Consider the following 14,883-nt stretch of genomic DNA (forward strand, 5'->3'; position numbering starts at 1 on the left):
AGGTTCAAACTGGGAAAGACTGTAGATATATTGAAGGTAATAACCTCACCAAAACAACCCCTCCCCACCCAAACAAACAAGCAAACAAAAACAAGCAAAGCAAATCCCAGCCAAAAAACCAGCACAGATGTAAAAACTACCAGTGAACAAAAGGAAAGGTAAAAATTCCTCAGGACAGGTGCTACAGACTGATCACATTCAAATGTGAATTCAACAGTTTCATGCTCCTGGAGTGTTTCAGATTGTCTTTATGGTTTTTTTTGTTTTTTTGTTTTTTTTCAAACTGGGTGAGACAGATTCTTATGTAGGAAAACCTGAAGCATTATTCTTGATCTTTTCTTTGCAGTTGAGCATTGTAGTTTGTTTGGTTTTTTAATAGTCTTATTTTCTCAACAAGGACTAGATATAAATATAAGAGAATACTGACAATAGATGTCAGGATGTAAATGATTTGTCACGAAGCCTGAAGGAATTGAGACCACTTAATTAATAGAAGACTTTTATTTTTTCCTCAGACATGAAGTAAATTAAACAAATTGAAGCTAGTCATGGAAAAAAAGATGAAAATAAGCTAGCTTTTTTACAAAGGAGATGGAGAAAATAGCATTTAATTGCTGCAGGGGGGGATGGGGTGATTTATAACAGACCTTACAAGGAGCTTTCTAGTAGGATTACTTAGGAAGTGGTGGAAATGTGATCATTGCCAGTGTTTAATATCTCCACAGGGAAAACATCTGCCAGGAATGAAGTGGAATTTGACTATTACAGTGCTGGACTAGGGAATGGGAAGACAACCTTTTGAGGTCCTTTCCAGACCCCAGATAATTCTAGAGTACTTTCTGCTTGTGAAATTGTATTTTAGATTGCTTGAGGACTTGGACAATTTTTCTGTACCTCTGAAGATTGGAAGAGTCTTAATAAAGATCCTGTACACAGCATTCACGTTGTGCACAGAGAAGCTCTTGCTTGTTGTGTATAAGCATGTTATTTATCATGCACTTCTTTGTATACCCCTGGGCATGGGTTATATTCAGGAAAGTGTGGATCGATTCAAGTGACTGACTTGTCTTAGTACAGGCATATGTTTTAAGTGTGGTGGAGTGGTTTCCATCCTTTATTCTCTTGTTAGCTTTGCATAGTATTGCAGTTTTAATCATGCTCAGTAATTCCTACAGAATTCTGCTCTTATACCTGATTTTGTTGTATGCTTGCTGATCCAGATGGTGAACAGATGAAAAGCTCAGTATGCCTCTACTTGGAAGCATCATCAGAAACATGGCATGACACCAGGAAAAAATGCTAAACTCAGAATGAGAAAAAAAAAGTACACTTTCCACAATGTACAAACACATTTATTGTGCAGTCAAATTTTACTTTAGTATGTAAACAAACTGTGAGGATCACAGAATAGTTAATATTGGAAGGAACCTCTGGAGACCATCTAGTCCAACTTTCCTGATCAAAGTAGGATCAAGGAGAGCAGGTTGCTCTGAATATTGTCTGGTTGGATTTAGATTACCTTCATGGATGGAGGTTCTGTAGCCTCTTGAGGGCAATGTGTTCCAGGGTACACTATGTTCCATCATTCACTACCGTTTGACCCTAGCAATTTGGCCTGTTTTCAGACCAGTTTATCCAGCTTGTGTGAGGGGATGTTGTAACTCGGTGTCAAAAACCTTACTAAAGTTGAAGTAAAATCCACTTCCTTCTAGTCATGTGCTAAGCTAGTCTTCTCATTGTAAAGGCTGACAGGCTGGTCAAGCATGATTTGCTTAAATACAAGCTGACTGTTCACTATCACCATATCATCCTTTGCATGTTTCAATCTCCTGATCTTCCTTCTTGCCCTTCTTGAAGATAGGAGTGATGTTTGTGTTCTTCAGTTTTCAGGAATCTTGCCTAATGGCTTTTACCTTTCAAGGACTGAGAGTGGCCTTGCAGTGTTATCTGCACCCTCCATCAGCACTTGTGGGTGCATTCTCTCAGGTCTGTTGACTTGCTTAAATAAGTCCCTAATACGAGCTTCCTGCACTGAGAGTAAGACATCATTACTCTTGCCATGTTTACATTAACCAGTAAACATGTAGGTGACCTGTGTCTTTGTGACCAGGATCTTATTCAGTGCTGAGCTCACGTTTTTTTCTGGCTTTCATTTTGCTACCACTGCATCTATAGAAGCCAACCTTGTTTTTCATATCAGCTGCCAGACTGAACACCAGTTGGACTTTGGCATTTCCAGTCCCATCCCTGAACACTCAGTGTCTTGTGTTTCTCCTCAGTGATGTGACTCCTCTTCCACCTATTGTATGCTTTCTGTTTATGTTTGAGCTTTGTCAGGAGCTCCTTGTTCATCTGTGCAGGCCTTCTGTTCAACTTCATGCATGTGTGAACAGACCATTAATGGCCATGGAAGTGATCAGTGGAAGTCAGTCAGTTCTTTTGCACCCCTTTCTCTCCAGGGGACTTCAGCTCATGAGACTCTGCAAAGTAGGTTGCTGAGCTGGTCAGAATCTCTTCCTCTGACCATCTAGGGTTGTGATCCTGATTTTGCCTTGCTCCCTTTTTCCTGGATCCTGAACTTCACATGCATTGACACTGCATGCACGACTGCCATCAGCCTTCATGCACTTGATTATTTCTTAAATGTCAGCTCCATCAAAGTGCCTTCTTTCATTGTCTCCTCAATCACGTGTCATGAAATTTCCATATGTGCACTCCAGAAACCTCCTGCACTGCTTGTGCCCTGCTGTGTTCCTTTCTAGTAGATACTGGGGTCCTTAACATCCCCTATAAGGGGGCCTGTGAGGTTTCTTGCAGCCTTCATCTACTTCTTCCTGGTCAGGCAGTGTGTAGTAGACAGCCAAGACAATATTGGTCATATTGGTCTGTTTTCCAGTCCTAATCCTTGAGCTTTCAATTGGGTTGCTATCATCAGTTTCATATTATGTTTGAATCTCTAGGACAAGCACAATCTAGATGATGTTCTGCAACAACTATGAGAAGTTCTGGTGAAGTTCAGATATAAGAAGATGAAGGAAAATTATAAAACTAAACGGTAGAAAATTGAAACTACTGTATTTGCTAGTATAATTAATACTTCCCAGAGACTGAAAAAAAGATTAATGAAGTAATCACGTTTTCTGGGCAGTCATTCTATGTTGATACAGTTTTGTTTATTCAAAATAGATTCTTCTTTCCCACCTCTCTTTTGTAACCAAGTTGGTGATACTTAAGTTCTCTAATGGTGACTTCGGGGTAGTGGTGCTTTTGTGAGCTGTTGGGTAAAGAAAAGTCTTTGTTAAGTTGTGGTAATCAAGTGTTGCTATATGAGTATTCAAAAATTAGTTCATTACTTCTATATCAATGTCCACATGTCAATACTCACGTTTCACTGTCCTTGAGTTAAGTGTGTTGGTGGATTTAAAGCTTTTTAAGGAACTCGGTGCTGAAAGATGACAGAAACATGATGATGGTATCTAATGCTTCTTCTGTTTTGAAAGCAAATAAACTAAGCATGCTTTTACTTCCTTTTACTACAGGTGCTACAAAGCTGACTAGAAATTGCAGTCATTTTGTTTAACAGCTGTTATTAAAGTAAAATTATTGCCCACTCTTCCCCTTTTTTCCCCCCTTTGGTTTGAGACAGCTTTTCCATATTCCAGAATTGAATATCTCAGGTCTTTGCTTTTATTCTCAACGTATTTGTATTTGAAGGCTGTAATAGCACTATTTACTCCTTCTTTGGGCTCATTTGCCACAAGCATTTTTCCATCAAAGTATCTGCAAGGTCTGAGCTTATTTGACTTGCACTTCCTTTGTGGTCCAATTCAAAACTGCTAACTTTGTCTCAGATGTTGGAATAGCTTGATGAATTTTCCAGAAAACCTGCCTAAGATTTCCTGACAGTCAGAATTTGTTTTTTGTGAACTAAATTGTATCAACAGCTGTGTTAAAGGCTAAAGGCCTTCTGCCACTAAAGGAGATTGTCAGCATAGAGTTTCAGGACCTTTATGAATGACAGCATACATCAATTTGCAATTGTTAAATAAAACCATAATTAATAATTTGGCTTAAAAAAAACAATCAAGCCATATCAAGGCTTATTAATCTTCAGGAACTAGAAGAATCAGGATTATAATTAACACGTGTGGTTTCCAGCAGGAAATTACTCATTGTTTGCTTAATGTTGTTTTTCATGAATATACTTGACCATATTATATCCTTTTTGTGTATCAAAACCTTTTGGACTAGTAGTATATGACAGCAGAAGTTTGGACAATCATATATATCTTTGTTATATGCAAATGCATTATAAGCATATTAGTATTACTCATAGTAATGAAAGATAGCTCTGAACAGTTTATAAAGTTAGTGTTGATGAGATTAAAAAAGGTAATCTTTTAATTGCTTATTAGTTCTGAAGTTTCATTTGGATACAGGGGCAAAATATACTTCATAACAAAAATGAAGCAATTGTGGTGTCCTTGAGGTTTTATTTTAAGAAAAAATAGGGAGACAAATGTGGATTTTCAGCGTGACATTTGTGTGTCCAAGTTGTTTCCATGTAAAAAGTCATTCAAGCCTCAGACTTGTTAAAGATAATGACTGCTATAGTGGAATAACTAGGAGAAGTTTATACGTGCAGCATCTTTAATGGCTGATGTATGAATGAGAGAGATATAATAATAGTACCACTATTTGGAATCCAAATGAGGAAGTAACCCTCTTGCTGATCTTTCCTGCTTGCTAATTGGAATAGGTGTTGTCAAGGTATCATTGACAGATGAAGTTAGTCTGCAAAATGGTGGAGGTTTTATCACTTTGGAAATGAGCCCAGGCTTAGCAGGGGGAAAAAAAGGCTTAATTTTGAGGGTTTCTAGATGTATACAGACACATAGAGAAATACATATTCAAATACGTGAGCTGATCCTGTGAAATATTTACAAGATGAGAAAGTGCTTATAATGTTTGCAGACTATAGCAAATTTGGAGAGTTTGCAAGGATTTTGGCAGGCAGGATTAAATATGAAATGTTTTGGCAACTAGAGTTACTGTCCTTAAGAAAAAAAAAAAAAAGGAATGCTTATCAAGTTCTTTCTGCTAAGTGCAAATTGTACCGTTTTTAAAAAGCATCATAAATGGCAGAGCTGGATGAGGAGTATTGGAAACTCAGTTTGCATATTTGCAGGAATATATTTTCATGCTACTCTGATTTATATAGGTCTGCCATGCCATATTGCTGTGAAGCTGCCAAATAATACCTGGAATACCAAGGTCTCCAAGTGTGACCTTGGAGAAATATGAGGCAATTCTCCATCTTCTCAGCAGGAAATAATAAGTACTGTTTTCAGTTTTGGTCAATGCAGTTTGCTTGTCATATGGACTGGAAGAGTACAGAAGTATTCCAAAATAAGTCAGGACTTCTACACTTTAAGTTAGGATAGAAGTTTCTTACAAGGTTATTTGGTCCAGAGCAGAAGATTGAGTCACTACAGAATGGAAGGGGCTGCACTGTTCTTAGTATTTGGCAGCATAATAATAATTAACTGCATTAACATTTAATAAGGAAGAAAAACTTGTCTGACGTAAGAATTATCTAAACAGTGAAAGAGCTTTATTATGGAAAATTGGACAATAAAGGTTGTAGGAATTTTTTCCTCCACTTCTTAGGTGGGTTATATACTGTTATGTAGTGAAACTTCACGTACTGAAGGAACCCTAAGAGGTCATGTGAGTTCTCTTTCTAAACTTTGATTTACTGGGAAGAGTGAGGGGCTCCCCCTCACTGTATCACTACTGTTAACTCCAGGCTAATGGTGGTTCCTTATTAGAAAAGTAGAGAGCTGATTTGTTTCTGTAGGAGGTGTCCTGATGATGAATATACCTCCCTCTTTGTTAGTAGGTGGAGATGGGAAAGGTGAAGAAATTTCTAGCAGGCAATTTTCTTGAGATACTCTGCAGGGGTTCTTTGCTTGAACTTATTTTCTCACTGGTGGCCATTAGTCAGGCTTCAGTTTCTAGCTTTTAACTGCTGATCCGGCAGACTTGCAGTCTGGATGTTGTACAGAGAGAGTAGTGAGCAGAATGGTCTTAGTCCCTCAAAGTTTTTACTTATTATTTTATTCAAACAGCTTTGTTATAAGATTCTTCTGATTTCCAATCTCATCCCTGTTTGTTACCTAAAAGTTTCTTGGGTTTTCTTTTGGTGGTAGTGGTTTTTTGGCCTTTTTTTTTTTTTTTTTTTTTTGTAGTTTTGTTTTTTACTGAGTAGTAAAATGGAGTAGAAAAAGAACATGATAGTAATGAGGTGTGGGTGGAAGAGGATTAGAGGACTGTGTTAACTAGAGCTGTAATGGGGTGGAAATGAATTGTGTGTAAGCTGAAAGTTGGAAAAGTCCGAACAAAAAGCAGCTGCATTTGTATGGTGCAGTTTCTTCCATCAGCTGAATTTTCTGCCGAATGACACATTTTTAAAGCTTCCTTATTGTCTTGGATGGCTTGAATCTTTGTCTGGTAAAGACTTCACAAAACATATTTATTCTCTACTAACAAGTTACATTACTGAGAATCATCAATAAATCTTGCCTCTGGGATTGGTGTAGCACTTATAGACTTGTAAGAGAAAAAGTAGGGTAAAAAACATTATGAAATACAAGGGATTTTTTTGTCTGCCATAGCATATATTCTGCTTAAATTGATTAAGAGTAAGGGGCCCTTAATTCAGTGAAACATTAGGAAAGTATAATTTTAAGTGCTTTATATTCTGATTTATACTCTGAAATTCTGCTTGTGTTGGTTCCCTTTGCTTAGGAGAAAAAAATTAGGGGAATTCTGACATTTTTTTCTCTGTGCTGCTGTTTAACATGGAGTATGGAAGGGATTTTAATTCCTCGTTCTCATGGATTTTCTGCTCTTTTTCAGGTGCAAAAAACTTTTTAGCAAGAAAAAATTGAAAAGGAAACAGAAGACTAAATTGAAAATAAAAACACGCAACAAGGTAAATCTTTAACTACTGTGACAAATCCTGACTCAAAAATGAAAGTAATTCCAATTGACAGAAATACAAAAAAGTGTAACTAGCAATTTATTTTTTTAGAAAAGTTAATTATAGGCTGGTATAGATTATCTGTTTACTTTATTCTACATGACTGATACCAATGTTAGTCTTGCTCACCTTTGTTTGCTACTAATGTTCAACATGAAACAATATAAATAGCATTTGTGTTTCTTCGGTTCCTAAACTGTAAATCTAACTGAACATGTTGGTCTTATAGTTAAATTCTGTGATGCATGTATAGCCAACAGTTAGAAACTACTGCTGCAAAGAGTTCTGTCCATATAGACTAAGGGAGAAGGGGAGCATGCATTGTCTATGGAATCCAAAGTTACTTCTGAAAATTCTTCCATAATTGAATAGGTAGTACATAGCTGTTTCTGTTAATATTTTTTCACCTGCATATCCCCTGCCTTCATCACTTTAAATGCATGGGAGCAATATGATAAAATTCATCATAATGTTTACATGAGGAGAAGAAATGTAGGCAGAAGCAACAGTATTTTTTAACATACTGTTCTACTGCAATCTTTCTCTGTGTAAGCCAGATTTTTGGAGGAATTTTCATGAAAAAATGCTGCAGGCGTGGAGGCTTCTTCCTAGGTTCCTGTTGTAGTCAGTATAGAAAAAAATAAACTCTTTTCTGGAATACTTCTGGAGGACAGAACCATTGAAATAGCCAGTGAAAACACGTTGTAGGCATCTGAATGCCCCTATAATACAAATGCACTGCAGATCAAAGTGACCATCTTATCCCTATTGGCCAAACCTCCCATAGTTACTCTATCTCGAGACAGATGACCTTGGGAGGGTGAAACCAGCCCTCTATCTTTTAGTTTGGTATTGCTTTTTTGGATACTTACCAGATTGTTCTGCTTATCTCAAGCAGTGCAGCTCCAGACCATGGTATACAAGGGTTTTATCTTCACTTCTGTTCTTAGTACTGTACAGTGAAATATTTTTGGTCCAAAATGAAATTTTCATAGAATAGAATAGAATTGGCTGGGTTGGAAGGGACCTCAGAGATCATCGAGTCCAACCCTTTTACCACCGTTGCGGTTGCTAGACCATGGCACTGAGTGCCACATCCAGTCTCTTTTTAAATATCTCCAGGGACGGAGAATCCACTACTTCCCTGGGCAGCCCATTCCAATGCTTGATCACTCTCTCCGTAAAGAAATTCTTTCTAATATCTAACCTAAATTTCCCCTGGCACAACTTAAGACCATGCCCTCTTGTCTTGTTGAAAGTCGTCTGGCAAAAGAGACCAACGTCCACCTGGTTACAACCTCCTTTCAGGTAGTTGTATAGAGTGATGAGGTCTCCCCTGAGCCTCCTCTTCTTCAGGCTGAACAGCCCCAGCTCCCTCAGCCTCTCCTCATAGGGTCTGTGCTCGAGTCCCTTCACCAGCCTGGTTGCCCTCCTTTGGACCTGCTCCAGGACCTCGATATCCTTCCTGAACTGGGGGGCCCAGAACTGGACACAGTACTCGAGGTGTGGCCTCACCAGGGCTGAGTATGGGGGCAGAATCACTTCCTTGGACCTGCTGGCGACACTGTTCCGGATACAGGCCAGGATGCCATTGGCTTTCTTGGCCACCTGGGCACACTGCTGGCTCATGTTCAGCTTCCTGTCAATCCAGACTCCATATTCTTTTCATCCCTTTCTTCACTTGATATAATAGTAGAAGTTCTAGACCTGTTCCCTTCATGATTTTATCAGACGTGCTGTCAGCACAGAAACCCAAGCTAGAAATTTGAAGAAATTTTGCAGAACGTAGGCAGACTTTGTGTATTCTGCCTAAGTGATGGAAACTTGTGTTTTTGAAGTAACACTTCAGCTGTGATCATTGTTACTATATAAAGAGAATTTTGTGCTTCTGGATAGTGATGCCCTAGTTGAACTGCCAAGTAGGAAGCTAAATCCAGAACTGTTGTTCTTCACAAGCTTGACAGTCAGATGTGCTTCTTGGATTTAGTTGCATTGGATAAAAGGATTGGCAGGGTCCCTTCTGAATGGCCAAAAATGACATGAGCAGATTGAAGGCTGGTTCTTGTCAGTAGTTTTGGCAGGAACTGATCATCTCTGTACCTCCTGCCAATAGAAAGTTGTTTTCAGGGTTTTTCTTGTATTTAATGCATCTTCTATTTGAAGCATTAGCTCAAATTTATCTGCCTGTGAAAAGCATAATGAATTTTTGAAAGATTTTTAGTGAATTGTGTATTCTGGGTAGTCTTTGAGGTACGCTAGGTTTGACCAGCAGAGCATTGGTATTTGTTCTGAGGAAAAATCTTACTCCTTCATGATAGCAGGAAATTGTTTATTTCCTCAAACATGTAGCTGAAAAGGGCAAGGTAATACCAGTTTCATATCTTAAGGTTATCAGACCTTGTTTATGGGCAAAGTAGGGTAGGTTGGTGGTTTGTTGTTGTTTCCTCCCCCACCCCCCATATTCTTTTCAATCTATCCACATACTTAACAGTGCAATCATAATTTTTGCACTGGAATGTTAGACAACAGATATGTGTATTGTAGGAAAATGTGAATTTCCATCTGAAGCCATATAATGGGGCAGACTGAAAGGCCATCACTACTGGACATTCTGAGCAGAAGAGTTTCTGTGCATCAGGTTATTTTTTAAGAACCCAAGGCCTTTAATTCTACTGAGTTCTCCTAATATGCTTAGTAGAAGCAGGGAGAGCCCTTTAATAACGAGCTGAAGGAACCCCCAAATTTTTTTATTAATACCCTGCATTTATTTAAAGTTATAATTAAGTAATTCAAGAGGAGAATACATTAAAAAGTTGTTGAGCAACTGGACAAAAATTCTACCAAGCGTTAAATGTTACAACATTTCAAGTAAAAAACATCAATCTATGTTTAATGAAGCCCAGTAGTTTGAGCTTTATTCTTCTTCAAAGCTGAAATCATGCTATGATCATTATATTTGGACTATTGTTAACTTTTGGCCTTGTGGTTCAGTGTCTTTTTTGTTTTTAAAACAGAGGTACAAAATTTTCCATATTTTTTACGTATGTTTTGGGTTTAGAATTTCAATGCTGAATAGAGTGAGATTTACATAGAAAGCAAATGTGATTATATCACCTTGTATTTCTGCCTCTCTGTGTCCTGTGTCACCCATCTTTCCCCCTTCCCCTTTCTTTGGTTTTGTTTTGGTTTTTGTTTGGGGCTTTTTAAATTTTTATTTATTTATTTATTTATTTTTCTTTATGCTAACAATTATAACTAGGAAATGGTAACTTGTGTAACTTAACCTCTCAATGAATATTGCTGCTTCTCCTTTCCCCCTTTTCATCCCCTGAAGTTTTCCCACTTTATTATTACAATCATCAAAGTGCTATTGGGACACCCAGCTGAGACTGGGTTGAAAGCCAGAGCTCACCATCTTTTGTTCTCCTAAAATTACTTATTTATTACTGAAAATTTGGAGTCTGACAGAGATGAAGACTGTACTTTCAGTCATTGGCATCCACTTGTTTAGTGTGTGCCAAAGTTTTAAACTATGGTTTGTTTAGCTTTATACAAATGGAAGGGAAAAAAACCTTGGGAAAGGACAGCTCATGTAGAAGGCAAATTAATTCTAATCTCATTATTAGAGGCATAAGGTGGGTCAACTGGTATAAATACTTTTCCCACGAAAAACATAAGTAGCTCCACATAGCTGTTTTCAACAGCTTTCGTGTTATTTACGAAACCCCAAGAGGGCATCCCTTTAAGAGATGTCTGAACTGGTCAAAGAAGAATTTGGTGAGCTTGTATGCTCTGTTATGCATAGGTTAAATCAGACAGTATGATTATTTTATCTTTACCTATCTTTAAAACAGATTAACTTTACCCTCCTAGATTATAGTTTATTTCCGTCACATCTGAGAATAAAACAGTATTGCAGTAATCTGATTCAAAAGGAGAGAAATAAATTGGTCAAAAAATAAGCTGTGTGTGGATTTCATGTTTTGGGAGAACTGTTCAGGTGTGAGACAAAACCAGAGGGTTTTGTTTTCCCCATTTCTTGAGTGTACTGGAGCATTACAAAAGGCTGACTGAGAAGAGCACTTGTGAGTCTGGATGCTCTGTTTCATGAACCAGACTTGTGCCATTTAACCTCTGCTCCATAGGGCATGCTTCCATTCAGGAAAGACTATGTGTACAAGGCCAAGTCACACATCAGGGTATGGGCACCTGCACTTCATTCTTTCTCTCATAAGGTAGTTGCTTTTCTTTTAGGGAAAAAGTAACAGACAAGAAATGAAATTATACTTGCATGTATTAAAACTATGCTCATGATTCTTTACTTACACTGGCACTGCAGTTTCTCAGACTTACATTTAGATTTCATTATCCTGTAGTTATTGAATTGTTCTTACTTCAGTGTCTTTTAAAACTTAAGGAGAAGACTTTTCTAATTTTATCTTAAATATTTGGAGAACATAATCTGCTACTCTTTTGTTTGCCTAAAATACAGAAGACTTCTGCGAGGGATTTAATTAAGTTCAGTGTCTTTACAAATTATCTGTGCCTCTGAAAAATGTGCCTCAGTCCTTCTGACCATTGAAATGATCTTTCATCACTATTACACTGAGAATCTCCTTTTTGAAGTTAAATATTGCACATTTTTTAAGAATGACATCATGTTTAAAAATTGCTCTTCCTTTCCACCAGTCTTTAATTGTAGATTTTCTGTCTAGAACAAAAAAATTTTTAAATTACTCGTGACAGAAGATGTGATGAATACTGGGTAGATGTTAAATATACAAAGTATGTTTCATGACTTATCTTGGTTTAAGAAGATGCTTTTTGATGGTTTATAAATTCACAATTTATGATGATACCTGGTGAAACAACACAGAGTTTCATAATGGCTCACTTTCTTACAGCTCATAGAAAAACTGCTAAATCAATAAACATAATCCTCTTTTCCAGTCTTCAAGTTTTTTTTTAAATCAGAAGTGATAGTGATTTAATATTTTGAGAAACCAAACATTTTGGAAAAAAAAAAACAAAAAGAAGCCTATCATCTTTACTTTGGCTCAAACATCCTAGAAACTGGGTTTATGGTGATTTGTATAGTTAGCAGGTGCTATGGATCACATTATTCCAGTAGCCATCCCATAGCTCAAGAGCAGTCTGATGGGATTATTATAATCCTAGATCTGTGCAAAATTAGTAAATCACTTCTTAGAAGTTGATTAACATTTTGGCTTAATGTTCCACTGTTTTCCTTGGCGATGCAGAAGTATTTCATGTCAGCGTGGAATGCAGTATCATTAAGAGAACTGTAATTTAAAATGGGCTTTATGAGCTTGATATAAGAATTACTAAGTGGGGTTTTGTAGGCACGGATATTTAAAGTGATCTCTTCTATCTCAGAAATCTATGAGCAAGATTGTACAGATGGTAACAGAAATCTTATACTATCGGGGGTGTTTGTATGACTGTGTTGAAGTGTGACCCAATGCCATGGCCCTCATTAGTTGCAGGAAAGGAAACTTCCAGTTGATGACGGGATGAAGTTAAGTCCCAGGTTCTTAACTTGTTCATTGCACCTGACCTCAGTGAAAGTAGGAATCTGTAATCTTGAAAGGAAAAACTTGCCTCATCTGGTAAAAGCTTCTCATGACTGTTTTGAATTCTTCCCACTACCACTGTTGAAGAAAAGAAAATTGAAAAAAAAAAAAAAAAAAAAAGGAAAAAGGTTGTTCAGAAAATACAAATACAAGCATTTGTATTACAGGGGAATATTTGTATTACAGGGGAATTTTTTTTTTTTTTTTTTTATAAACTCCATGTCTGCCTTTTGTAAATGCAGTCTAAGAAAGAGATGTTTATACCGCCTGCTCCTTTACCTCCACTTTTTAGCAGATATTTTTAAGAACTGGAAATTATAAATATTGTAGTTAAACCCCCTCAGAAAATTGACAAAATCAATCACATATAAATTGTCAGTGGTTTTTAGCACCAGTTTGAGGGGGGTGAGAGTAGAGAGAAAGAATAATAGGCATCGGAAGTCCTTTTCCGACTCTCCAACCAGAAACCATGTGTCTTGTCATTCAGCACCTTTCTTTTGCCTGAGGCATGTTAGGCATTTGTATACTTATACCTCTAATGTTAATTCAGTTGAGGTTTTATCCCCTCCCAAATGAAAGACAGTAAACAGTGAAAGCTGTGATTATCCTTAAGTTTAACCTGTTAAGTTTAACCTGACAACTTAATGTTCAAAAGAAGATTCATTTAGTATGGTCAGAAGGGCAGTGCTTTAACCTGACAAAACCAGGTAGTAAATTTCAAAATTATTCTGAAGTGTTTATATTTTCTATGTATAACAGAAAGGAGTCTAAGATATTCAGAGATAATGTATTGTGAAGGGCAAATGGAAGTATGAACTGAGAAATTTAAATAGTGGGTTAATGTTGCAGCTAGGAATTATTCCCTTATTCTGAGTCCTATATGCTAAGGCTACACTGTTCAGATGGAACAGGGTTTTCTGGAGAATGTGCTGTACTTAAATCTAGATAGATTATTATGTATAACTACAATTCATGCACTACTGTAGAAAAGTTAGTAAACACAAAGAATGGTTAAAATGCTTTCTTGTTTAAAAGCTAAAGCATTAGAATGCATTAATTGTTATTTAGATGTTGCATCTATAATATCTGTATTAGTTGTATTTCATGTTTATATTACTTGAAATAATGTTTAGATATTACTAATATAAATCAGGTTAGGGGCTTTTTAATATTTGGAAAGTATTGGGAATAAGGAAGGAGTTTATTTCTGAAAATTAGTCAGCTTATTATTAATAGGCAAGAAAACTTACAATGATACTTTATCTAGCACTGTAATGTCTAAAATTATCTGTGCTGTTTAAACAATTTGGCCAGCCTGTTTCAAAAGAGGCTATATGAGCTATAGAACTTAAGCTTTTCTGGAACAAAGGCTAAGCTGAATTCCTGACAAGGAAGGACTGGAATGGAAACTATTCATAGAATTTATAAGTACAATACATGGTACTAGTTAGATGAGCGACTTTCAGAGATATTTGAAAGGATCCAAATATTTTTCTTGTCCCTTTACTGTACACTTCCTTGTTTACAGTTAATGTATTAATTTTTTTTTCTTCTGACCTGTACAGTTCATCTGAGTTAGCTTAAGGTGAAAGCTGATATTGTATGTTTGCCTTAACAGCAGCTGCAAAAACTCTTGGGGTATATGTGTGGATATTTGACATGCAGAAGAGTCATATGTTGTAACTGTTTGGTTTTCTGGTGCCAAATACATTTTAAAGTATGTAGTAGCTCATTATCATTGGCATCAGTCCAAATCTATTTTGATGCATTATGATGGTGGAGTATCATATGAATTTGCATCTTGAGTTCTTGCACTGTTTAATATTGCAGGGTTTTAACAAAAGCTTCATTTTTTTGAGGATACACATGTTGAAGAAGGACTAAACTTATGTTGTCTTAAGCTCCAGTAGCAGAGAGGTTCTGTTGCTCTAAAAAAAAAACCTGGAAAAACAAAAAAACCAAAACAAAACACACACAAAAAAAGAGGGGGAAAATAAATGTTAAGCTTTCAGTATATATGTAGGTAACCTTGCCAGCTCCAGCTTCCCCCTCTGCCCCCCATTATCTTTGTATTTTTATGCTAACAACTGACATGGATAAAAAGAAAAACCAACATGCTGTGCTGAATAAAGTGGGCTACAGAGAACATAATTGCTCTTTAATGTTTTAGCTTGCAATAACTATAGGAAAGGATACTCAAATATCTAACAGTGCAGTTAAAGTAGTTCTGTAGTCAAAAATGAA

The 14,883-nt window shown here is 36.8% G+C and overlaps 1 protein-coding gene across 1 annotated transcript in view; it reads left to right on the plus strand.

Moving 5' to 3' along the window:
• The window catches only part of MYCBP2 (MYC binding protein 2), a 173,933-nt gene that overhangs the window by 17,088 nt on the left and 141,962 nt on the right, over window positions 1-14,883 (plus strand). The window contains exon 2 of the mRNA XM_030469141.1: window positions 6,922-6,997. Coding sequence (XP_030325001.1) covers window positions 6,922-6,997 — 76 coding nt within the window. The remainder of the gene's footprint in view (window positions 1-6,921; window positions 6,998-14,883) is intronic.

This window comes from Calypte anna, chromosome 1, assembly GCF_003957555.1.
Source record: "Calypte anna isolate BGI_N300 chromosome 1, bCalAnn1_v1.p, whole genome shotgun sequence".
In the NCBI taxonomy this organism is placed as follows: domain Eukaryota; kingdom Metazoa; phylum Chordata; class Aves; order Apodiformes; family Trochilidae; genus Calypte; species Calypte anna.